This window comes from Phoxinus phoxinus (assembly GCF_949152265.1).
Source record: "Phoxinus phoxinus genome assembly, chromosome: 6".
NCBI lineage: Eukaryota > Metazoa > Chordata > Actinopteri > Cypriniformes > Leuciscidae > Phoxinus > Phoxinus phoxinus.
The window spans coordinates 18,595,838-18,622,613 of NC_136881.1; the positions used below are offsets into that span (position 1 = coordinate 18,595,838).

The 26,776-nt window shown below is 41.3% G+C and overlaps 1 protein-coding gene across 6 annotated transcripts in view; it reads left to right on the top strand.

The window, feature by feature from the left end:
- Positions 1 to 26,776, top strand: part of bnc2 (basonuclin zinc finger protein 2) — a gene marked incomplete at its 3' end in the record, with an annotated part of 217,272 nt that overhangs the window by 65,448 nt on the left and 125,048 nt on the right. For 3 of the 6 annotated variants that reach the window (XM_079615968.1, XM_079615964.1, XM_079615969.1), the window contains exon 2: positions 25,357 to 25,602. The exons of 1 other annotated variant lie outside the window; for it this stretch is intronic. In XM_079615968.1, coding sequence (XP_079472094.1) covers positions 25,357 to 25,602 — 246 coding nt within the window. Of the gene's footprint in view, positions 1 to 24,296; positions 24,502 to 25,356; positions 25,603 to 26,776 lie in introns of those variants that run through there. 2 more of the 6 variants (XM_079615965.1, XM_079615966.1) reach the window with 2 other exon arrangements.

A 26,776-nucleotide genomic window follows, 5' to 3' on the forward strand; every position in this document is an offset into this window, starting at 1 on the left:
GGACCTGTTCTCTCACAGAACACTACTCACTCATACAACACAATTAACTAACTTATACATTGGTGGCCAGCACCAATTAACACAAAAAGGGGGATACACAAACACATAATGGCCATTATACACAAACAAATATGAAAACATCAAATATACACACACACAAACACTTCAAATAATACGGTCAAGCGACTTCATTTTATAAATGCATTTCCTAAACATAAATAAAGGAAAAGACAACTAGATAGTCCTTGGAGTCCCCCATGGTATAAACTGGAATGGCTGCGGCCCGATCGTTGGCTGGGACCATATATATACGTCCGAAGTTTCCGCCCGAACCCCTTTAGATGGTACACCAGCTCACGGGACTCAGACATAAACACAAAAGAAATGGTAAGAATAAACTCTGCAAACTAAACGTTAAAGAGTGTGCGCACTTAACTCCAAACGAAAGTTTAAATAAAGTTTATAAAACCAAAATAATGTTGTGCATTCTTTATTGTAAACAAATTCCATTAAATAAAAAGATAAACCGACATGTCCCCGGATCACCAACATCCGCCACAACCACGTTTTACATATTAAATATTACTTGTGCAGTTCTGCGAGTGAGGTTTAATGCAAATAAAGTGTATACTGAGTGCCCACATATATTCTCTAGCTCTGTGGGCATTAATGTCCGACTCGAACACCATTACTGTAAGTTTCTGTTTTGATATTATCATCTTTCTGTGAGATGAGATTGTCCTGGATCCGAGGGTGCTGGTTAGGCTCCGCCCCCTGTGCGTTGAACCGCATCTAATTAACTTTTAAAGGAGACACTAAAACGTTGCGTTTTTTTCAGCCCCCAAAAAATGACAATTTAAACATGCTGTAAAAAATTATCTGTGGGGTATTTTGAGCTAAAACTTCATATACACACTCTCGGGACATCAGAGACTTATTTTACATCTTGTGAAAAGGGGCCCTTTAAATTGTGACAAAATATTAAAAAATCGTGTTACTTTTGCTTATTTTAATTAATTAAATTTATTAAGAGGCGTAAGTACCACAAATATTTGATACTTTTACAGTATTATAAATCATAGCCTACATTATGTTAATTAGGCTGGTTTAATATGCTATCATTAAACCTAAATTTTTATTTCGTCTGAAGAGCTCAACACGAAGTTATAAATAAGGTGCTGTATCGCTTCCCAGCAAATATGTTGTTGGCAAAACATACCCAACCTTCTAACAACGTTTTAACAACATGGCCAAAAGGTTGCTATAACTACGTTGTGTGGTGAAGGTTGTTGCAGCGTTGACACAATGTTGGACTTAAACACTCCAATAGTTTCCTACAATACTTATTCAACAGCATTATATAGCTATTGACAGCTACAGCGAAAACAGACATTGTGACCTGTGTGGTACTTAATCATTCGTTGAATGAAATAAATGAGTGACTTAAGTAAGGGGGTAAGTAAAGAAAATTTAGGGTAAGGGGGATTTATACATCTTCCTTCTAATTGCAATTAAGCTATATGGACATGCTCCTCCCACAATGTTCGTTGTTTTCAAAGTTCGTAGAGCTAGACTAAGGATACAGATGTATAAAAGGTGGCATATTTTGAGAAGAGGCTCAGCTGAGATTTGTTTTGAGAGCTCATAGACCTGCAGGCATTCTCCCTCACCATCTGAAGTGATTTAATGCGGTGCGGTGCGCCTATCTCCACTATCTTTAGTAGAATGCTGTAGCGTGAGGAGACTCTCTGCTCCCACTACTCTGACTTTAGGTGCACATCACTCAGCTGCCAGCAGATAAGACAGCCATCCGCTCCTGAAGCCTCCTACTGGAGCTGCCTCATTTCCACAGCAACCTTCTCTGATGTGCTCGCTCATCTAAAGATTTCTCTGCCTCCTTCTTTCTTCAGTGTACTTGAGTCTTTTCTTCCCTCCATTCCTGTCTCTTTTACCATCCTGTCCAGACACAATGCTGTACGTTACTTTCGAGTGTTTGACAGTGCAGTCTGGAGGCAAAAAGGCTTTGGCTGCGTTGCCACACATTCTAGTAGGCAGAAAATGTGTTGGCTGAAGCACAAATACCAGCACTTGGGGTTAATGATGACTTGTGCAGTCTTCCTGTCCGAATGGGGTGGAAACCTGCAGTGAGAGAAGTTAATAGCTGGAAGAAGGCACTGTCCTTTCTCCTCATCCTTAATATGTCCAGAGAGAGAGAGAGAGAGAGAGAGGGGGGGGGGGGGAAACGAAACATGAATGAGAAAGGGAGAATATGTCAAAAACAAACAACCAGCCAAACAAACAAACAAATAAATGGGGGGGGGGGGGGGGGGACCTTTTTTTTTTGAAAAATACATCTTGATAGTTAATGGTAGTCTGGAATAAAAACAGTGGTGGCAACAATTTGGCTCTGGCAAAGGACAACAGTAATTATTCATAGTGAGAGTGATGGCTTCCAGGGGTTGAAGATTGATTATGTTTGATATGCGATTTTGTGTAATCTGTCTCTGGCTGGGACCCATCCAAATTGGCCAGTTCTGGAAAAAGGAGAAGTGTCTTCCCAAAGGAGAGAGAGAAAATGAGAGCGGAAGTGTAGCTGGTATTCCTGCACAATGTCTATCTTTAATCAATTGTAGTCAATGAGTTTTAGCTAGTAAAGAACTGATGGCCTTACACAATCATTACACTTTTAATAAATTTAGTAAGACATGTCTAAATAAGACGTGAATAGACATTTGCATTCACACAATACTTACGCTTGTGTGTGCGTGAGATTTTATAATAAGTAAATTATAATAAGAACTTGGTCCTGAAGCTGTGGTGATGTCCATGGTAAATACCACAGGTTCGTAATACTGTGGTTGGGGTGTTGGGGGTCTGAGGTGAAGGCTGAAGACTTTCATGTAGGCTAAGATTTGTTAAGAAGGTATGGGTAATGAGACAGATCATGCAAACACATACCATTTAAATCATTTGAAAATGTAAAATATAAATGTAATTTTTAAATAAAAAACAATTTTTTTCAAGATTAATTTAATTGAATGTTGGCTTGACACTTTTTGTGTGTGGAAATCAGCTAATAAAATAAACATTTCTAATATAATATTTTACAATTGCTTCTTAAATAATGTCTTCCTCGACATCAAAGTTCAAAGTCTATTCGGTGCCTCTGAACAAACAAATATTATAGCAGTGGTCATCTGCACATGGAATACCATTCATCCAAAGTGGTGGCATGTCTGTGGGAAACAGTAGTGACCCTTGAGGGACACTATGAAGTTTAATGCATGATTATGGGTGTTGGTGTGGCAATTTATGCAATAGAGAGATTTAAAATAAATGCAAAATTGTCATTTGAATTTGAATGCAAGGAAGTATAATTAAAATGACAAACTTATTTTTGTGTTATTTATGCAATTGCTAACAAACAAAACAAAGTTTGTCAAGATGAATGGTGCATCCATGGCATTCTCATAGTACTTTAGCTGCTTTTTATTAAAGCAACTACCTTTCATGGTAGTGCGAAGCACATGCTCCACACTTCACCACAATGGTAAATCTAGATTATTTTCTAGATTATAGATTATCAAAAAAAAAAATGTTATCCTTGTCTTTGTATTTACAGAATTACATCACTTGTGTTTATTTTTTATCAAATACAAATTCTGTAAATTCTTCTTCCTTTCATTCCATGAATTCAAATTCATCTTTCTGTTGTGCGTTCAATTCATCCATTAAATGTTGAATTTCTTGTAAAAGATACTCGAATAATCTTTATATACAACTATTAAAAAATATTGTTTTACAGTGTACATATTGTACACTGTAAAACAATATTTTTTAATATTTTTTGTTTATGCAACTCTAGTTGCATAAACAAATAGATGGATTTAACAAATGTAAAGTGACTAAAACATTATCTAAAGCAAAATGAAAGATAACCTCGATCAGTGAAGGAAAAATAGAAAAAAATAAAATAAAGAGCAAGAGTGCACAGAGGTAGAAACAGTAATACTGGCAGAAAGTGGTGGTAAAATAGCTCATCACCTTTCTGGGGCGCCCTCTGAATTAACACCATAAAACTGTGGTGTGACCAGCCCTGGACTGAGCCTAATCAAAATCTAGAGGTTCTGTAAGTGAGAGTGAGTCTGGCCACGGCACGCCTGAGAAAGAGAGCGAGAAAAAGAGGAGTGAAAGACATGGAGTGGACAGGACCCTGGAGATACACTTCTCTCTCGTCTTGTCATGATGCAGCATGGTGGCTCTCTCTCAGTTGTCAGCTCTGTGGCCAGCCCTATTTACACATTTATACACACCTGCTTATTTATTTATTTACTGCCATGACAGAGAGCCACTCAACCGGCTACTCTACACACATACACACTCATCACAGCTTTTTAAAATGCCGGAGCAAAGCGAGAAGGCCTTACAGCGCTGTGGGATGTAAAAACAGGGTGGCGGGTGCATTCAAGAGGCTAACAGTTTTAATGGGTGGCAGGCAGGAGAAGAGTAAAGAGTGGTTGAATTATTCAGTCATGTCTCTGGTGAAAGGGACTGTGGTCTCTGCTGCAGCTCTACAATCCTGTTTCCAGAACAAGAGAGAATAAGGAGACAAAGGGAGGGAGGGAAGGTACAAATGGGCCAAAACTGTGTGCGCAAGACACTATAGTAACAAAATAGAAAAGAAAAAAAGAAAGAATCTCTCTCACACACACACACACACACACACACACACACACACACACACACACACACACACACACACACACACACACACACACACACACACACACACACACACACACACACACACACACACACACACACACACACAAATGTTGGGTTTTCATGTTTTATGGGGACATGATGATTTTAAACTGTATATTCTTCTATCCCCCTATATTTCTTTCTTTCTTTCTTTCTTTCTTTCTTTCTTTCTTTCTTTCTTTCTTTCTTTCTTTCTTTCTTTCTTTCTTTCTTTCTTTCTTTCTTTCTTTCTTTCTTTCTTTCTTTCTTTCTTTCTTTCTTTCTTTCTCCTCAAGAACACATAGCACCTCTGCCTCATTTTCATATGTGATTCATTGCAGACTTTTGCTCATCAGTACTGTGCTGCATGCAGGCCCTTGTTTCCTGATTGTTAACATTCATGTTCTACGACAGCTTGCGCCATCAATAAATGTCCCCTGGCTAATAGGACACACATGTTTTTGCTTCCTCTCAGAGCTCGGGCAGTGGAATCAAATGACAGACAGCTTTATGGATCTTCCCTCATGAGGTCATTACATTGCAACATTATCAAAAGCATGTAGGGAGAATAATGTTGGATGTACTATGGACATTATGGCATTATAGTCAGTGCATCTCATTTAATTTGAGTTGGTCTTTGAATCTTCCTTTCTCTCCATTTGTCTGACTGGGCCATACCATTCTTAGTGTTGAAAAACCCCTGTGAGCTCCATGAAGTGGACTGGTCCATGTGTCAAAGAGGAGTAATTGATGACAGGCGTGTGAGTGAGTAAACCTAATCAGGAGCTCCAGGGACATGCACCAGTGATTCTTATATGCAGAATAGGAAAGCTTCACAATTTGTGACCATCTCTTTCTGACGGTCTCTGGTTGCTTCTTTTTCTAAGTTTCAAGATTGGAGCCTCCTATTTGGATGTCTTGTCATGGTATTTTGAGGATAAATGAACGAATGAATGAATGGATGAATGAATACATTACAATTATCTTAAGTGAGAGCACAAAGCCTGTACAATAGATCAGGGGCCGTATTCACAAATAATTTTATCTTACCAATAGGAGTACTCCTAAATCGCACTAAAAGATTTTAGCTAGGAGTGTTCTCTTAAAAGTTATTCACAACGCCTTTCAGACCTACTCTTAGTAAGGACAAATGACAACTCCTAAACTAAGAGTGAGTCTTCGTTGCTATGGATGACGTCAATTCTCATGCACCAGCTTCCTCGCAATGATCACGGTGATTGGTTGTTAGATGACAGGGCCATCATGCGAACCATAACACAGACGCACCAAATCATGGAATTACGACATCTAAATATGTCTGTGTCCTACACAAAATAATAATAATAATGTCATCGAAATGCATATATAATGACAAAGTTGTGAATTAAATTAAATTAAATCAAGGTAGCCTAATACTCTAATGAAAACCGCCACTTGCCTAATAATGAAAAACGACACTTGCATTAACACTTGCTTGGTTAATTGACATCCTATTAGCCTAAATAGACTAGCCTACTTAAAGAAAGGAAATATTGCTCCTATTAAAGTAATGTAATAGTTGAATGACGGTGGATTATGAACTCGCCAAAACTTGCCAGGTAGCGAAGTGTTATCAAACATTTCAATTCGGCATTGATTGGGTTGTTGCGATTAGTTGGCGCTGTTATTGCATCCCTTACAAGATCCACAACAATCAGTATTCCCTCACGGTTAAGGCGGTATCTTTGTAATAACTCTGTGTCATTGAGTGTCTCCAACACACTGTGTCGCGCGGCGATTTTAAGATGCTTTGTGAATAGGTCTTAGTGAGTTAGGAGTCCTCTCGACTTCTTTTAAGCTGTCCCAGACTTAGGTGCTACTTTTAAGGCTAAAATGCTTTGTGAATTACTCTTAGTGAAAAAAATTAGGAGTGACACGCCCATTATTTTTAGGAGTTGCTCCTAAATTCGCCAGTTAGGAGCTACTTTTAGCCTTAAAATTATTTGTGAATACGGCCCCAGAACTAAGGCTTTATTTAGGATGTGGCTGTCACAGCTGTTATTTAAATAAATCTTTTAAAATGAACTCAAATGTGCATACTAAAGATTTTCTAATAAAAATGGTTTCTTATGTAATAATTTACAACTGTTTTTGTCAACATTTTCCATATAGCATATCTGTGGAAAACAGTAGTGACCCTAAGACAGAAACTTGAGGAACAAATTGTCTAATATTTGACATATGATCTGGGTGGGGGAATTTATACAATGGCCATACTTAAAATATAATCCAATTAAGTAATTTCCTTAGAAATATAAGTGGCGCTGGCTCATGATATGGTAGGGGTTACCTTCTCATATTGATAGTTGGAGGGTTTTCTCATCTCTCTTATTGAATAAACTGTAATGTATGGCATTTAGCACCTTTTTTTATATACACATGCTGTTTTTAACACGCGTTTGAGTATATGACACGGTTTAATACTTTGTTCTGTGTTCTCCTTTTCACACATGCCAGAGCTGTGAAATTATTGTAAAAGATCTCACCTTGAACCACTAGTTCCCCTACAATGTTTTGATTTAGACCTGGTGGCTAGACTTGAGTTGGCGGCCTGATTGTATTTTTTGATTTTTAAACTGTTTATTGTGTTTGATCAATTAGGCTTTTTAAAAAAAAAAATTGATTACATTTCTTTATTTGTTTAGAACAATCTGTGTGGTCAAAAATACTGTGCATGTTTTTTTTTTCCTACTCTGTCTTTGGACAGGTCTGGTAATCATGCCACTGATGCTATATAGTACAGCACAAGTACTTCTGCAGTGCCAAGCAAATTCTGTGCCAAATTATTCTGTGCCTCCACACTGGCACTGGCATTTTTTTCAAAATCATTTATCTATTAAAGGTAAATAAAGTTTGTAATTAGATAAAATACTGCACAGAACACATACAAAGTGTATAATGTACATGGCCAAAGAGTGCCATGATCTGCAAACAGGCGAGTTTGACCTCCGTTGTTTAGGTGGAATACCTTGAAGATATGAGCGTTGTCTCCACTCTGCCAGTGACAACTTCAACAAAGGAAAATAAAAAGGTTATATTATTTAATATAGGCGGAATTTGGAATATAATAATATTCATACTATTTCTACCATATATTTTATGACATAAATAGTAAAAGTAGTGTGCCATTGTGCTATTTAAAATTCAGACTATTTTTTTTTTTGGCTTTTATGAAGCTGAAATTTACTGACAGTGCAATGCACTAAAATAACTGAGGCTGTACACAATCAAACACAATGAGCTGATATGGAACAGGTACAGGTATGCATGTTGTCAAGAAGACACGTGATCAGTGATGTGGTGAGTCATAAGGCTTGTTCGACTTGAACCGGCGCTGCAGAGATCGATCGGTGTATGACATCAAAGTAGTGTGAGAGCGATTCGAGAGCAGCCAGCTGGTTCATTCTGATTCATTTGGCTTGTTTGAGATGCACCTTGCCTAACCTTAAATGTAGGCCTAGTCGAAAGTAGGCGGCTGCAGTGAGGGGAGGAGTGAAAAAAGTGAAGGCAAGACGGACAGATCTCTCTTCTCGCAGTGGATTAGACACCTGCTGTGAGATTAAAGACGGATATCGCGGGATTCACGCTCGTGCACGGTGTTGCTAATAAACTGGATGTAATTTAAGATCTATTGCTTTTATATGAGAATAAATATAATGAACAATACACCCAAAGTACTTGTTATTTAATTCCATTCAAAATATGTGTTTATCAATAATTTTTACTTTAATACAGACATAATGTTTATATATAGGCCTATGCAGTGGCGGAGCAAGTCAGTTCCGGGCCCATATGCAAACAAATTGATATGGGCCCCCCTAACCCCACCCTCCAAGTACATCGAAGAGACATTTATAGACGTTCACTGTAGCATAAAATAAAACAAAATACCATACCAAACAATACCATAAAAAAAAACACTACCCAACAACTTTCCACAACCAGAACGGAACAGCAAAACTGTTTCACACATACTCCGTGTGCAGTGCGTAGCCTATGCGTGCGTGTTGTGGCGCAGCAACAGAATGCGCTATTGTGCTTTCACATGCTGCGTTTGCAGTGCGCATCTTATCTACGGCTGTAGGCTACCAACATGTATTCTCTATTTTTTATCTCAAAGCACAATTTTTATTATCAGAGTCTTTTATAAAATAATATAAAAAAGTTTCAGCATTGCGATTCTATTTGTACACGGTATAGCCTCTTTCACAGACGTATTTACGTTTAAACTCAATAAACTTAAAAACGTATTATTCAATGCATTACTTCTACTGTATATAGATTTATATATTAAGTTGGTCAAGCAAGTGGCAAAACATTTAGGCCTAAACATGTAGGCCTTATGTTAACATCGCAAACATTTTTTATTAAAACATACAATTGACAAAAACAGCTCTCTCATACCTTTTCTTTTGTATTTAAGTCTTTTTTACAAGAAAATTTGTGGGTCACAAAGAACTTGTTTTTCCACCTCCACGAAGAGACGAGTAGCCTAGGCTACATCCATTATGTTGCATTGTTGAGGTTAGGTACTGTGTAGTTTTGCTTGCTTTAATTACCCCCGGCTTAAAAGTAAAAAAAAAATGGCTGTGAAAAATAGCAGTATAATTTAATTAAATGCATTTATGGTGAGATTTCTATATTTTAATGTCAATCCGTGTTCATTTTGACCACGAACCATGCGCTGTCACTTTAATTCAGCGCATGCAGCACAGCAAAAATAGACTCTGTGCTTAAACGATCTTGACACAGCAGCCCAAAAGGTAAAAGCACAAACCTACTAACTAATTTTAGTTGGATTCTCCAGGCCTTTCTTTCGGCAAATTCATCCACGATGTCCTTGGTGTTTAATTCCTGGCTTTGTGCATTTTCAATTAAAAAGATAGTCTGTTCCCTTTCGAGGGAACTCGCGCTGCGTCGAGAATCGACACTTTGGGGAACGCCTTCAGAGAGACGCGTCTGTGACGGCGATGCGGAAGCTATACAAGGACGCCGGATCATAACAGCGTCAGCTTTTTGCTCTTCAGCAAGCGCTCTGTGTCAAACTGTCTGTCCTATTTGGTGTTGTTGTCCCATAAGAATTGTCCCAAATAAAGGTCTACATTGCAATATGAAATCTAGGGGCTCGGATCTCGCGTTTGCCGAGGCAGCGCGTGGATTTAAGGTCTGCATTGCAATACAGAATCTATAGTGGCTCGGATCTCATGTTTGCCAAGGCAGTGCGTAGATTACGAGTCTACTCTGCAATAAAGATTCTGTGGCTGGGATCTCGCGTTTGCTGAGGCAGTGCGTGGATTTAGACCGCATTGCAATACAGAATCTATAGTGGCTCGTTTCTCAAATCTCGAATTTCAGCATGTAGATTACAAGACCGTATACATATTAAAACAGTATTTTCTGGTGATTATGGCAGTCCCGAGAGACTGGTCCCCCTAGTAGTATAATTTGACACCTGGAAGGGTCTTCAAAAAAAATACCAGTGGGTCCTTAGCACAGCGAAAAAAGGGTACAGAATTTAGTTAGAGTATCATCCACAGAAATTCAGCGGGGTGGTTCACACGCTTGTCGGTCCCGAGCAGGATCGGGTCATGGAACAAGAAGTTCAGTCCCTCTTAGCAAATGAAGCATTAGAGCAAGTTCCTCTTTAAGAAGGGGAATCCGGGTTCTACAGCCGGTACTTCATAGTTCCCGTAAGGATGGGGGGTTACGCCCTATAATAGATCTCAGGGTGTTGAATCAGTCTCTGAGGAGGTTCAGATTCAAAATGCTAACCATACCTATTATCGTGAGTCAGATAAGGTCCGAGGACTGGTTTGTCATGATAGATCTATAAGACGCGTAATTCCTCATATCCATCCTTCCCCATCACAGGAAGTTTCTGAGGTTCGCTTTTGGGGGAAACGCATTTCAATACCGAATTCTTCCATTCGGCCTAGCATTGTCACCTCGCACCTGCTCTAGCTCCACTGAGATTTCAGAGCTTTCGTATTTCCAATGACTGCCTCATTCTGGCACAGTCAGAGTCGATGGCGGTTCAACATCAAGATGTTGTTCTGAGCCATTTGAGGTGCTTGGGGTTGAGACTCAATGTCAAGAAAAGTTAGTAGTGTGGGATTCAGTTACGATGCAGACACAGTTGCCTCCTGCTCGTATATAAACACCTTCTTGACCACAGTCATCAATATCAAGCTACGCCAGGCCATCACTGTCAAACATTGTCAAAGAGTTTTGGGTCTTCTGGCAGCAGTGTCCAACATAATACCTTTTGGCCTGCTGTACATGAGGGCCCTGCAGTGGTGGCTCAGAACCAGGGGGTTTTCCCCGAGGGGGAACCCATTTTGCACGATCAGAGTAACGCGCAGATGCCCTCTTTCTCTGATCATATGGAAGAAACCATTGTTCCTGTCCCTAGGCCCTGTGTTGGGAGCACAGTGTCAGATAAAAATTGACCGCAGATATGTCCCTCACAGGCTGGGCAGCAGTCATGGAGGGCCGCTACACCAGAGGTCCAGGAGAGTACCACCATCTCTCGTGGCACATCTATTGCCTGGAGATGTTGGTAGGATTTCTTCCTTCCAGACCTCAGAGGCCATCATGTTCTAGTACGAACAGACAATACGTTGGTGGTCTCATATATAAATCGACAGGGGGACTGAGATTGCGCCCTCTATGCACACTGGCACACCAGGTCCTTCTGTGCTCTCAGGACAAACTACTCCCAATCAGAGCAATGTTTCTTCCTCTAACGTATTGATTTTAAAATCCTTTTGCTGGCCTATAAATCTCTGCACAATCTGGCACCCCAGTATTTGACTAACTTATTAATCCCCTACACACCACGTCGCAATCTGCGCTCCACATAGAGTGGTCTTTTGGTTGTTCCGAAGACACGGCTTCATACGTGGGGTGATCGAGCATTTTCCGTCTATGCTCCTAAGCTCTGGAATTCTCTCCCGGCCAACATCAGGGAAGCAAATACACTAGTGACTTTTAAATCTCGTCTTAAAACTCTTTATTTTAGGATTGCTTTTACCTGAACTTGATTTTATGTGTTTATTTTTTATTTTATTGTATTTTTTATTGTATCTTCATTGTGTTTATTCAATTGTTGTTATGCTTGTCTGTAAAGCGCTTTGAGAAAGCTACTTTTAAAGGCGCTATACAAAATAAATATATTATTATTATTATTGGGACAGAAATATGGGGGCAGACATCTTGTCGAGGCAGGGGCTGAGGCCTGGGAAATGGAAACTTCACCCCAAGTTGGTGGAGTTGATATGGAGGAAGTTCGGTCAGACGGAAGTGGATATGCTTCCCTCTCACGTGAACACCCACTGTCCGCTCCGCTTTTCCCTCACACATCCAGCTCCTCTGGGACTGGATGCCATACACATTTCCGCCGATCACTCTGCTCCCAGGGGTTCTAGAAAGGGTCCGGTGGTACGGGATCAGCTTGCTCCTAGTAGTCCCATACTGGTCAGCCCCAGTATGGTTTTCGGACATCATGGCTCCTCTAGCAGGCCCTCCATGGCAAATCTCTTTCTCAGGCCGAGGGCGCAATATTTCACCTTCGGCCGGAGCTGTGGAAGCTGTGGGTCTGGCCCCTGACAGGGACCAACTCGTAAATGCTGGTCTCTCAACTGAGGTTGTTGAGACCATCTTAAACCCTAGAGCCCCCTCCATGAGGAAACTGTATGCATTAAAATGGAATGTATTCAACTTATGGTGCAGAGAACATCAGTTGGACCCAGTTAACTGCCAAGTGGCTTCAGTGCTGGAGTTTCTCCAGAGTCGCTTCTCTGACGGGCTCTCGCCGTCCACGCTTAAGGTCTATGTGGTGTCTATAACTGCCTTCCACACGCCTTTAAGGGTGGACACCTTGGGGAGACACCCACTTATAGTTCGTTTCCTTCGTGGAGCTAGGAGGATGAGGCCTGTCATCCAGTCCAGGGTCCCCATGTGGGACCTGGCAGTGGTTCTTGAGGGGTTATCCCTGGCACCCTTTGAACCCTTGGATGAGGTGTCTGAGAAATTTGTATCCTTGAAGGTAGCCTTCCTGCTCGCTATTATGTCCCTAAAGAAAGTCGGGGACCTGCAGGCACTATCCGTTGCTCCCTCTTGCCTCGAGTTCGCTCCTGGTAGAGTGAGAGCCATTCTCCACCCTAGACCCGGCTATGTGCCTAAGGTGCCTACAACTGTGGCATGGTCTAGAAATCTTCGGGCTTTCCATCCTCCACCGCATGTGTCGGCTGATCAAGCTAAGCTATATCTATTATGCCCAGTCCGAGCTATGGAGGTCTATGTACATAGGTCCTCGGGCTGGAGGAAGTCCGACCAGCTGCTTGTGTGTTTTGGGTCACCTAAGAAGGGTTCTCCTGTCTCTAAACAAACTATTAGCAGATGGATAGTAGAGGCCATTTCTTCAGCGTCTCCTGATTAGAGCCCACTCAACTAGAGTAGTGGCATTCTCTAAAGCCCAGCTAGCAGGGGTTTCCTTTCAAGAGGTCTTTGATGCCGCCGGCTGGGCCTCCCCATACACCTTCATAAGACATTACAGTCTGGATCTGCCCTCTACACCGTGTTCACAAGTTCTCTCGTCTTGAGTGTGACAGATTGCTTCACACCAGGGCATATTTTTCTTAGTGTGGCGCAGTGGGCATTTCGTTCCCCAACGTGTCGATTCTCAACGCAGCGCGAGTTTCCTTTGAAAGGGAACGTTTAGGGTTACGACTGTAGACGCTGCATCCCTCGGCCACACTTCTCGCGCTCATGAGAACGACTTGCTTCGACCAATCAGAAGCTGCACTTGCAGTATACTGCTATGTTCAAATTTATTTTTTATACTTTAACAATTCCTTTAACTGTACTTTAACTAATTTTAAAAACATTTTATTAGCTTCATGCATGCTTCTTATCAACACTTGAATGTAAGTTTAATAAAGAAAGGCAACATTTTAAACAAAAAAGTGAGAAAATAATTTTTTTGACAATACGATCAGATTCAGAACGATATCAAAACACAGATGCAGTAGATTGAGTCCAACACCCCTAAAGCTTCACAGTCGTTTTCTCTTCATGGGTTCAACATTTCATTTGGTAACATTAAGCAGTTTTGATTTACATGCTGTTTAATTTTTGATGATCTCGTTATTTTACATTTGCGTGAGCAATCTTCTATCACTTGTTTCAGCTTCTTCTTCTCCTGAGTTTTGATCTGGAGATTCTGTACTAGAAAATGTGTCATAGTGCCCCCTACCATATAACAGTGTAAACATGGATAGCTGGAAAATTCAGTCAATGGTGGGGAAAGAGCAGAGGCGGTTTCTTCATTAGGGCGATTGTACGACGCACCACCAAAGTGTGGAAGGGACGGATTTTTTCAATCCCATTCACATTTACCACAGAGTTACCGCTAGCCGTCACTGTTGTCCTGCCTTTGGATATAGTCCAATCATCGTCAAGTCTCGTTCTGTGGAGTACCGCCTCTTTTTGGGCGATTTCACATAGAGTGTTCCCATAGACTTCCATACACATTCTTTGATGACATACGTCACAGTCACGTGGCGTCGGTGCTGTCTCATTTACATTTACATTTACATTTATTCATTTAGCAGACGCTTTTATCCAAAGCGACTTACAAATGAGAAACAATAGAAGCAATTAAACTAGCAGTAGACCAACAGTATGTAAGTGCTATGACCCTTCACAGTACAATCCAACGTACAGTTTTTTTTTTTTTTTTTTTTGTTAGAATAGAGAAGAGTGTGTTAGTATTACTGGATTAAATGCTGCCGAAAAAGATATGTCTTCAGCAATTTCTTAAAAATGGGTATGGACTCAGCGGCTCTGGCTGAGTTAGGCAGATCATTCCACCAGTAGGGAACAGTCATGGTAAAGGTCCGAGAAAGAGATTTTCTGCCTCTTTGAGATGGCACCACAAGACGGCGCTCACTTGCAGAGCGCAAGTTTCTGGATGGCACATAAGTCTGAAGTAATGAGTTCAGGTATGAGGGAGCAGTGCCAGTGGTTGTTCTGTAGGCAAACGTCAGTGACTTGAATTTGATGCGAGCGGCAATCGGCAACCAGTGCAATTTTGTTAGGAGAGGAGTGACGTGTGCTCTCTTCGGCTCGTTGAAGACCACTCTAGCTGCAGCATTCTGGATCAGTTGCAGAGGTTTGACAGTGCAAGCTGGGAGACCAGCCAGGAGAGCATTACAATAGTCCAGTCTGGATAGAACAAGCGCCTGAACAAGCAGTTGTGTAGCATGCTCTGATAGGAAGGGCCTGATCCTTCTGATGTTGTACAAGGCAAATCTGCATGACCGGGCAGTGCTAGCAATGTGATCTGTGAAATTCAATTGGTCGTCAATTACAACTCCAAGGTTCCTGGCTGATCTTGATGGAGTTATGGATGACGAGCCTAGCTGAATGGTGAAGTTGTGATGAAGTGCTGGGTTAGCCGGGATTACGAGTAGCTCTGTCTTCGCAAGGTTTAGTTGAAGGTGGTGGTCCTTCATCCAGCCAGAAATGTCTGTCAGGCAGGCTGAGATGCGAGCGGCTACCGTCGGATCATCAGGCTGGAATGAGAGGTAGAGTTGTGTGTCATCAGCGTAGCAGTGGTAGGAAAAGCCATGTTTCTGAATCACAGATCCTAGTGATGTCATGTAGATGGAGAAGAGAAGTGGTCCAAGCACTGAGCCCTGAGGCACACCAGTAGCTAGATGTTGGGTCTTAGACACCTCACCCCTCCACGACACCCTAAAGGACCTACCCGAGAGATAAGACTTGAACCACTGGAGTGCAGTTCCCGAGATTCCCTTCATCTTTAGGATTGTCAGGAGGATCTGGTGGTTAACTGTGTCAAAGGCAGCAGACAGATCCAGCAGGATGAGAACTGAGGACTTGGAAGCAGCTCTTGCCAATCTTAGAGCTTCAATTACTGAGAGCAGAGCAGTCTCAGTCGAGTGTCCGCTTTTGAAGCCAGACTGATTGCTGTCCAAGAGGTTGTTCTGCGTAAGAAAGGAGGAGATCTGGTTGAAAACAACTCGTTCAAGTGTTTTTGCGACGAAAGGAAGAAGAGATATCGGTCTGTAATTCTCTAGATGTGCTGGATTTAGAGTGGGTTTCTTAAGCAGTGGGGTTACCCGAGCCTGCTTGAATGCTGTGGGAAATGTACCAGTGTGAAGAGATGTGTTTATGATGTGTGTGAGTGTGGGTATAACCGAGGAAGAAATAGCTTGAAGTAGGTTAGTGGGAATGGGATCAAGCGGACAGGTAGTAGGGCGATTGGAAAGGAGGAGTTTGGAGATTTCTGTCTCTGAAAGCAAGGAGAAGGAAGGTAGAATGTGTGTGTTAGCTGGTAAAATGTGTGTGTTAGTTTGTGGATTGGTAAATTGGCCGCTGATGGTGGTAGTTTTGTTTATGAAGAATGAGGCAAAATCATCAGCTGTTTGGGTAGATGAAGGAGGAGGAGGAGGAGGGTTAAGAAGGGAGGAGAAGGTTTTGAAAAGCATGCGAGAGTCAGAAGAATTGTTAATTTTGTTGTGATAGTAAGTAATTTCAAGTAAAGTCTCAAGTCGGACACAATTTCTAACCGGCATGCACTGCATCAAGTCACCCATGGATCGTTTTGCCCAGGGCTGTATAAGGTCAAAAAGCCTAATAAGATTGCCATAAGGCAAAAATCCCACATCTTTGGTTTGCAATTCAATTGATTACATATTACAAGACAAATATATTATAAATAACAATATGCTTTTTTTAGTCTCTATAGGCCTACATACTAAATCCAAAGGAATAATAAGAGAAAACTAAACAAGCTGCATTAAATTACCAAAATAATGTAACTCAAAAAGCCACCTACTAATTAAGGCAGTCATTAACTATTCTATTCTATTTTGAATTCTGGTCTAGGCCTAATTTCAGTTTTCTAAACTGCGACATTGGGGATCAGCAGTATAGACAGGTTTACAAACTAGATGATGCTCTGCAAGTTGGTTGAGTCTAGAGAGGCCAAGCCAATAGGAGGTCAAGGGCCAAGAAACAGAGAAAAAAAGTGACAGAAATAGAGTGGACACAAGAAAAACCCTCCCTTTTAACACTGATAGAGTTCAAGCATCGCTCTTCACCTCAGTCAGCAGAGGTGATGTGAGACAACCAGTGATGCTCTTCCCAAAAGCATCATTAGCTAACTATGGTCACAAGTTCCATCATTAGTTAAAAGATTTGACGTTTCCCGAAACCATAGTTCCAACGAACATTTGAAAACAGCATCGCAAAGTTATGTGGTTGGCACTACAGCTCTCAAGCTGTGGTTAGAAGCATGGTTTTTGGATAAATGTCATGTGGACTTACTAGATCATGCATAGGCACAATAAGACACCTAACATTCGGTTAATTCTATATTTCATTCTATTTAAATATATATATATACATTTTAATCTATATATGTTAGCATGTCAACAATCTATCATAAAATGCGCAAGGGATCTCCGGAGTATGATGTATGTGGGAACCCGTGATGAATCAAACATCCAATAAAGCTAAATGAAATGGAACAAAAACAGTGAAGTAGTCAGTAGGTGGCATGTTCGTACAGCAGCATCTCGGAGATCTCGAATGGATTAATTAGCAGAAGTTATTACTCCTCTACCTGCTTGACGTCATTAACGACAGTCCTATATTTTTGAACCAATGTGGAACCAAAATGACAGAGTTGTGACCATATAGCCTATATGTTATTACGGTTTCGGGAACAGTCGTGACGTGGCTAGTTTTAAAAAAAAATACATAATTCAATGGTAGTTAATCAGCGAGTTACATTGTTGTATTGTTGACTAACGTGACCTGCCAGAACTGACGCTACGCTTGATTTTATGATAAAAAAAATTCTAAGCTTTACATTCCAATCGCTGAACGCATGCATAACACTTTTGGAAGAGGTTGTGTTATTTAGGCTGAGGGTGGTGCTCTAATGTTGATTGACAGCCTTTACGTACACATGACACACGCATAGAATTGCCTTAATGCCTCTGAATGTTGTTTCAAAATATTACAAGTTGTGGATGAATTCCAGTGAGGAAAAGAAAGTAATTTCTATTCTCAAAACAACATAAAACAAACAGAACATTACTATATAAAGGCTATTAACCTTGACAAGCTATTAAACTAAATAATTGATACTTTCATTAATTTTATATGCAAGTGGTTAGAAATGGTTAGCATGCTGGTTAGAAATTGTGTCTGACTTTTGACGTCGCGACGTCACAACATCACGTGACGTATGCCATCAAAGTACCGCGAGCGTGATTCGAGAACAGCCGGCTGATTCATTAGTGCACTGCTTCTCCAGAACGGCTGCATGAGCTCTGATGACGACACAACTGTTCCACAATTGGCCGAATCCACCGCATGACAACGATCACATGTGTTTCATGTTTATTCAAACACCTTCAGTTCCACTAATGTTCACAAATCTGTGTTTCATTTCATGTCACAATGTTATATTGTTTTATGTTTATCAAAATAATGCTGAAAAAAAAAAAAAAAACTTAGAACTCACTACATTGGTGTAACGAGGTATGTTGTTATGGGAAGGAGGCGGGAACCGGCGAACATTCAAAGACTTTAATAAATAAAATAAACAAATACAAAATGAAAGTATAAACCAGCAGCCCCTCGCGGACGACTGCTAGCTACAGAAACAAAACATAACATAAAATCAGGCCTGTTCCTCTCTCGATCTTCACTGTCGTCGCTCCTCCTTTTATGCTTCCGCTCCTCCGTGAGAGATACGAGACTGGTGCATCGCGCAGGTGTCGTTCATCAGTAATCACGCCACCGGTCTCGAGCCGCTCTCTCACATCCCTCGACCTCGTCCTGCTCGCCACAATTGGAATTTAAACAGTATAGGCTTATATTGCAGCCATATCACCCTGCAGCCATATCACCCTGTAGCCCAAGACTGGTTGCCCACTGAAGCTAAGCGGGGCTGAGCCTGGTTAGTACCTGGATGGGAGACCTCCTGAGAAAGCCAGGTTGCTGCTGGAAGAGGTGTTAGTGAGGCCAGCAGGGGGCGCTCACCCTGTGGTCTGTGCGGGTCCTAACACCCCAGTGTAGTGATGGGGACACTATACTGTCAAAAGAGCGCCGTCCTTCGGATGAGACGTTAAACCGAGGTCCTGACTCTCTGTGGTCATTAAAAATCCCAGGATGTCCTTCGAGAAAGAGTAAGGGTGTAACCCCGGCATCCTGGCCAAATTTGCCCCTTGGCCTCTGTCCATCATGGCCTCCTAATCATCCCCATATACTGATTGGCTTCATCTCTGTCTCCTCTCCACCAGTAAGCTGGTGTGTGGTGGGCGTTCTGGCGCAATATGGCTGCCGTCGCATCATCCAAGTGGATGCTGCACATTGGTGGTGGTTGAGGAGATTCCCCCCTTCTATGTGAAGCGCTTTGAGGTCTCAGATAAAGCGCTATATAAATGTAACAAATTATTATTATTATTATATTGAACTTTATTCTTGTATAAACAGACGATGTATTAAGCAGTGCATAAAATATTAAATGGAAATCTGAAACGTCTGTGTATTTGACAAATATTGCATTTATTTCACTTCCGCTGTGGTGATGTATACAAACACCACGTGAGCGGTCACTAAGGGAAGCAGAAAGTGTCCGACTTCACATCTCCGTCTTTAGCTCCTCCCCACTTGCACTCTGCAACTCTCGCCGATCGGTTACATCCAGCTACAGCAGATGTCGAACACACCTATCGTCTTGGTCTGGAGCGAGGTTTACACAAGCTAACATGAAAATAAGCAGGGCAGTCTGAAATCTGCCCCAATGGCTCTCTATTAGAGAACGTTGCAGTTCCATTTTTCACCACAGATTTACATCGGAAAATTGCGGGGCACTTAGTATCACGCCTGCCGAAGCCACACGTTAAATTTGAATATATCCTGGTTTTGAAAAAATGTTTGTTGCAGAATGCTGAACACATTCTCCATTTATTAATGATTCAGCTCATATTGAGGTCTATGTTGTGGATGAATATTTTGGTGGGGGTCTGCCCCACCTGCTCATACAGACGAGCCGCGGCTGATCCCAGGGCTGCGTTTCTCAAAAGCATCGTGAGCTAAGTTGGCGGCAATGGTTCTACGATCTACTTAGGCATACAATGCTTTTGAGAAACGCAGCCCAGGGCAACTGTAATGCTGCTAATTGTGTGATGTGTGGCTATGGGTAATACAGTCACATCAATTGGCAGTTCCTATGTAACTATAACTGTAAAAACTGTAACATCCACATGCTCTGTGAGTGATTATTTTTAAGTAGGCCAACATGAGTATGTCTTTGTTTTCTTTCTCTCTTAGTACTTTGCTATTGCTGGTCGCAATGGTATACGTGGAATACTGAGTGATTGCACAATCACGTTTGGATCACGTGTGGCTCTTGAGTTCAGGGGACATTCACTTTTTTCTCTCGTTCTCTACACAAGTGAAAGGTTGTTTATTCATGGTGTCATATGATGTCTTGTGGCCCTTTTGCGTCTTCCAGCAGAACAGAACAGTGACAGTTCTCTCTGGCTGCTATCTGATCGACACACTGTCTTCAAGTCACATGAAGAGTGCACTAATATCCCACTCGTTCATTCACTTGTGTGTACAGTATGTGTCTGTAAGAGAGGATGGCCACTAATCTCCATCCTCCTTATCTTCTCGCAGACATTGTTTATTTAACAGATTTACCTCACCATCTTAAATGAGCTGGACACTTTTCCACTGTGGATTAAATGTGAGATGTGAAAATGGCACTATGGCAATTGTTTTAAAAGTGAACCCTAGTTTTAGAGAGAGGCGAGGACTTTTAAAGCGTAGAGAAAACCTTATCTCAGCCATTAAGTGGGCATCATTGTGCAGGGGAGAGATTAGAATCAGTCAATTCGGATGCATACTCACTTCCTGTGAACAGTTTACCCCTCATTCTCTAAAGAACCTCTAAAGAAAGTCTTGATCTACCTACCTTTTTTTATTTTTATTTTTATGTTTCATTTTTTATTCTTAGTCTTTCTTTCCATCTTGGCCAAAACAGGCCAAAACCTGGAACACAATACAGAATGTGAGACTGTATTTAGTCCAGAAAAAAAAACCTGTCTTCGCTGAACATCAAATAGATTATTATTACACTGTAAAAAAAATTACATGCCCAAGTCAAAGTTTTCTAGTGACTGATAACATCTAAATTTTTCAATTAGTCTGACATATTATTTCTCATTGAGCCAATTTTAACAGACTATTGCAACAATTAATTCAATTTATTTTACAGAATTTCTTGGGCCAATTTAAAATTTTTGATGTCCAGTCACTAGAATATTTTGACTTGGGGAGGTAATTTTTTTTTTACAGTGTAGGTACAGTCACCATAGATTATGTCAATATCAATTTTAATTAAATTATATTTATTTGACATTGCACACCTAAAAACAGAATGTAAGACAGAAATCTAAAATCTAAAATAAAATTAATTCAAATTAAATAATTTTAATAATAAAAAATAAAAAAAAACAGTAAATAAAATACAGCACCATAAAAATCATTACATTTACATTTATGCATTTGACAGGTGCATTTTTACTAAAGTGACTTAGTAAAATTCAAGATGCAAGCTATACATTTTATCAGTTCATGCATTCCCTGGGTATCAAACCTATGACCTTGATTTTGCTAGTGCCATCCTCTACACAAAAATCATCATGTCACCTCATGAATAATTAATTAGGGTTTACTTTGCCATTCACTTGTCAGATAACGATTTTTCTCTCTCTGTTGTTTACCAGCTTTCCCTCAGCGCAGGCAAAGTTTATTATCAATGTCGAGTCATTTGCAAAAAGACATTATGTCCACTTTTCACCACTTCTTAGTTCCTTAAAAACCATATGGAGGACCCTTGAGAAATAAAGACACCTTTTAAATGTCACAGACCCCAACACAAAAACTGACATGGGTCACTAAGGAAAAGTCAATGCCCTCTGTGCTGCCGCAGTGCCACAGCCCCAGGACTCCCAGCATGCTCTCTTCTCTTTTACTCTAATGAGTTGCAACACAGATAATGTGGCTGATGATCTTTCATTGATTTGGCTATCACTTGCTTGTCTGGTAATTGATCCGTAGCTGAGCCTCTAGTTAATTATATCAGCTTCGACATGGCCCTAGTCTTGGGGGAATTTGAAGTCTTGCAGAATAATAGTTTTAATAAAGGAGTCCATTACTGTGGCTCTCTGCTTTACTTGACTACCACTGCTGCTGCTGCCACTGACAGGATCTGAGCGCACCCTTACCCCTGAGAGAGAGAGAGAATGAGGACAGGACAAACTGAAAGAAAAGGACAGCAAGCAAAAGGGGAAAGGGATATTGTCAGAGTCCTCTCAAACCTCTCACAAATAACAACTATTAATAGGGAGGTCAGAAGCTGATCTGCCAGCTTGACTTGAAACACTCGGTTGCACTTGGAAAATCAAGAGACCAGCACATTCAAGAGAGAAAGAGAACTGAAGAGGGGAAGAGAATTTGAGATGGGAGATGTGACCATAGAGACTAAATAAATAAACAATTTCCTTGGAATTTAGAGTTATTGAATATATAAATGGTAGAATTTTTTGTCCACGTTTTTAAAAGGCATTCTTACTACACATTAATGCCTGTCTTGTTCAATTTAGAACTAAGCAAGAAAATGTCTATGAGAACAGATGAAATGGAAGGGACAAGTGTGTGACAATGGGCTCTAAGCATCTCTCATTAGTGTCCATTTGCTTGTAAAGATGTACGGTCTTTACGTCTTTGGTTACTGCGGAGGCACTCTTCGCTTGAGAGAGAGAGAGAGAGAGAGGGAGAGAGAGAGAGAGAGAGAGAGAGAGAGAGAGAGAGAGAGAGAGAGAGAGAGAGAGAGGAGGTGAGGAAAAGAAACAAAACAGCATATTAAGTTCTCATTGCAGCTGCCACCATTCCCCTTGCCTTTTTTATTCAATCTAAAAGAAGAAGAAGAAGAAGAAGACGACACAATTTGATCAGACAAAATGCTGTGCAGATTACTCAGGTAAAGGTTAGACAGAGCTGTCATTAGTGCTGTACAGAGGCTTTTAACGGACAGTAACAGCTGTCTCCTTTAAATTGCCACAAAATTTCAAGTGGCTTTCTACATACGAGAAGCCATTTAATGTAGCGAAAGGGAGAAAAGTTAATTCCCTTTCTTTCCGTCTCATAGAAGGGAGATCACGGTGACATCTTCTTCAGACATACTCGCATTGTCAAAGACTATAATTTTAACAGCTGACGTCAGGAGAAGTGCTGGAGGAAAAAGTATGAGAGGAAAAACACGCAATAATAACAAAAAAAATAGCTTCATTACACAACACATTTCTCATATAAAATGTTTTGGCATGTACAATGAGGAAGAGATGCCGCCACTTATTGTAAGTGCATATGTTAGGGCTTTCTTTCTCTTCCCCACCTTTGTGAGACTGTCTGCTGCGGGGACCAATTTGGCAAAAATGGAGCCTCTTCCTCATTTTTTTCTTAATTAAAATCTGAAAGCATCCACTCGAGGTTTCCCTGTGTGTGTGTGTGTGTGTGTGTGTGTGTTTGTGAGTGGGAGAGTATGTATGATTATGTGCTCTGCCGCACTACTCCACAAGACGGTGTGTGTGTGTGTGTGTGTGTGTGTGTGTGTGTGTGTGTGTGTGCGCGCATTCACAGGGGGAGTTTGGGGGGGGGGGGGCGTGGAATGATCGCATAGAACCATTAGCTAGAGCTGTTTAATACGAGGGGAGAGAAAAACAGACAAAGGAATCAGACTTTGTAATAAAAATCAAATGGTTGTGTGACCACCTTAAAATACCTGGCTCTAGTGTGGTTTTAGTGACACATTCTGCTTTAAATCCTGCCGGTGTGAAAGTAGATGTGGAGACACAATACATAAGGGATGCAATATAAATACTTATTTATACTTTTTTTATTTTTTTAATGCTTTAAAAAAAAACACACATTGTGTGTTTACTGGCTGTCGAGAGTAAAAACGAAATAAAGAAAAATAAAGTGCAATTGGAAGGCTGAGAAACGTCTTTTCGTTTAGCATTGAGGTTATTATAGAAGTTGGAGCTTGTCCAATTGTATTGACAAATGCATTATTTGCTTGGAATAGTTGTGTGGATGGGCCAGTTCTGTGTGTGTGTGTGTGCGTGTGTGAGAGTGCATGTATTAGAGAGTGGCTCAATCCCACTGAGGTCTGGAGTGAAGAAGCATCAGGCATGGAGAGCTGGTAATAAGACAGGGACAACCCTTTCCCCTCCTGCTCTCTCTCTCTCTCTCCTCTCAGTGGGAAAGCAGATCAGTGGAGGAGAGAGAGAGCCGTGTCATTGAGTGCCAGCAAGAAGAGAGGAGCAGTTAACTCAGACGTGCTGCGGCCCGACACACACATGCTCTACCTCACAACAACACACATGTACTCACGGCTGCACGCACATGCACACTGACACAGCTCTAGCTGGAGTTAGTCTGGAAACAGAGGACAGGCATCTCTGAAGGCGAGAAGGGGGCCTGAAGAAAGAAAGACAGGGAAGGAGAAAGAGAAAGAGAGAGAGAGAGGAGGGGCTGCTTTGGAACTGACACACTCCAACACCTGATCTCCACACAGCTGGAAGGAAAACCACGCTGGACACGCTGGTGAGAAAGGGCACCTTTTGGGGAGAAGGGAGGGACGATTTGTCTTCGGCTCTTGGAAAAATAGTTTAAAAGTCATTTTGGTTTTCTTTTTGAATTAAACTTTTTAAGAGAACTATTTGCCGTGATAAAATAGTTGCTTTTGATTACAAGAGCGTAGACGTGCAAGGAGTGAATGTGTATTTTTAGTGCAAAATGTAAGTGGTGTTTTTGTGCATGTAGAGGTGTGCGAGGGGTTCAAAGGGCAGGTTACGGGTGACTGAGTTCGCTCTACGATTGATTTCTGTTTGGAATGTGTGTATGTGTATGTCCGTGTATGTTTGGAGGACAGCCCATACACAGCTTGACTGACATTTAAAAAAAAAAAAGTGTGTGTGTGTGTGGGGGGGGGGGGGTGGGGGGCAGACAAAAAAAAAACCTTCTCTCCTTCACCATCTCCTCCTCCATTTTTCTGCCATCCCCCTTTTTTTCTCTCCTTCCTTCACTTCACTTCAATTCACACCCCCATCCCTCTCTTCCTCCCTCCTTACCTCCGACACTCTGCTCATCCTGCCCTCTACCACCACATGCCCCAGAGGAAATATGCATTGTGCAGCCCTGCTCCTGAATTAACTCAACACACTCTTCCTGCTACTGGCAGGCAAGACCCTCCACTTTCACCCCTCTCTCAAGAGAAGGTAGCAAAGAGAGGGAGAGAGAAAACGAAAAGAAAGAAAGAAGGAGAAAAAAGAGAGCAAGAATAGGACAGAAGAGAAAAAAGAACAGAGCAGTCACCCTTTGCCTTTTGAACCTCCACCTTCTCTTACTTTTCTCTCCGGCTCCCCGTCCACCCCCCTTCCCCCTCTTCTCTGCCGGCAGTCTGAGGAGACAGAGTTGGATGTGAGAGGCGGTGTGGTGTGGAGAGAACAAGATCGAGAGAGGGCACGCGAGTCCACGGCCAGAGCCAGCAGCAGGAGCAGCAGCAGCGGTGCAGGGGGAGGAGGAGGAGAAGGAGAAAGCTCCATGCAGTTCAGCACCAGACCGGCCAGCGCCGAGCCGGGCTTCATGGGGACATGGACACAGCAGAGCACTGACAGCAACCTCCTTTTCAGAATGTCCCAGCAGGTCAGTGGATGCTGTCCCTCTCGCTCAGTGTGACACTGTGTCTGCTTCATATCTGTGCAGCTGTTAAGTGTGTGTTTGAGTGTGAGCATGATTTTTATTTGATTGTTTTAGCGTATGAATGTGACTGTAAAAAATGTTTTGGTTGGTGTCAGTGATTTGAACGCTTGCTACTGTGTAAACTATGTTTTGCTTAACTTCTTTGAGTGGTTTAGTGGCTGATGCCCGTTGTCACAAATTGCAGCCTTCATTTTAAAGTTGCTGACTGTTGAAGAGAAATTAGTTTTTATTAATTGCATTAGTGAATAATATGCGTCTGGTCAGTCTGGACTGGGAGGTTTTGTTTTGGTGACCCTTTGTAGATCAGGCTGTGGCACACATCTAATTGACTTTATCTGTTTGTTTCTGGAGTTCTAAACATCATCAACTTGTAAAAGTACTTCCGATTTCCCTAGATATATGTAATATCTACAGCTCTTTAACATTGTGTGTGGTTATTGTAAAGTTCCTGTGCTGAATGCTTTTATCGGGACAGAATGTTTAAGGGAGGGGGATCGGGGGTCTGTGGAGGGAGAGATGGTGAGCAGAACATTAATCATCAGGGCTGGTTTCTCTGTGCCATGCACACGCTGATACGATCGCAGGCCCCTCGACTCCCTTTGGCCAACAATGGGGGTCCATCCACATATCTTTCCAGATTCCTCACAAACTTTTTTTTCTTTCATTTTCATACTGGATAAGCTCTCTTTATTTGCAACACTGAGATGCATATCGGTTAAAATTGAATACTTTTGTATTTATCTGGAATTATAATTAGGCTAACTAGCTATATTTATTTGTTTAGTTTAAACTATATATTTCTCTAAATAATTATATGTTATTTATTATTGAAAGGCTAATACATTTTGTCTGCTGTTCTTGTTGACTTAGAAATTTAGAATCTGAGTGAGAATAAAGATTTGAATTGTATTCAGACGCTGACGCGCGTTTAGCTGTTTGGCGCATCGGAGCTCCGGCGCAGGTGGATTCAGTCCTGCGCTTCAATCATTCACGAAAACACTATGAAGCATGGAAGGGTTCTTACTTATGGCAAGTTGAAAGACATTCTGAATGGACGTTACGCGTTTAATAACTATGTAAAAATATTATTCTCCAAATAAAGTGATTTGCATTCTTG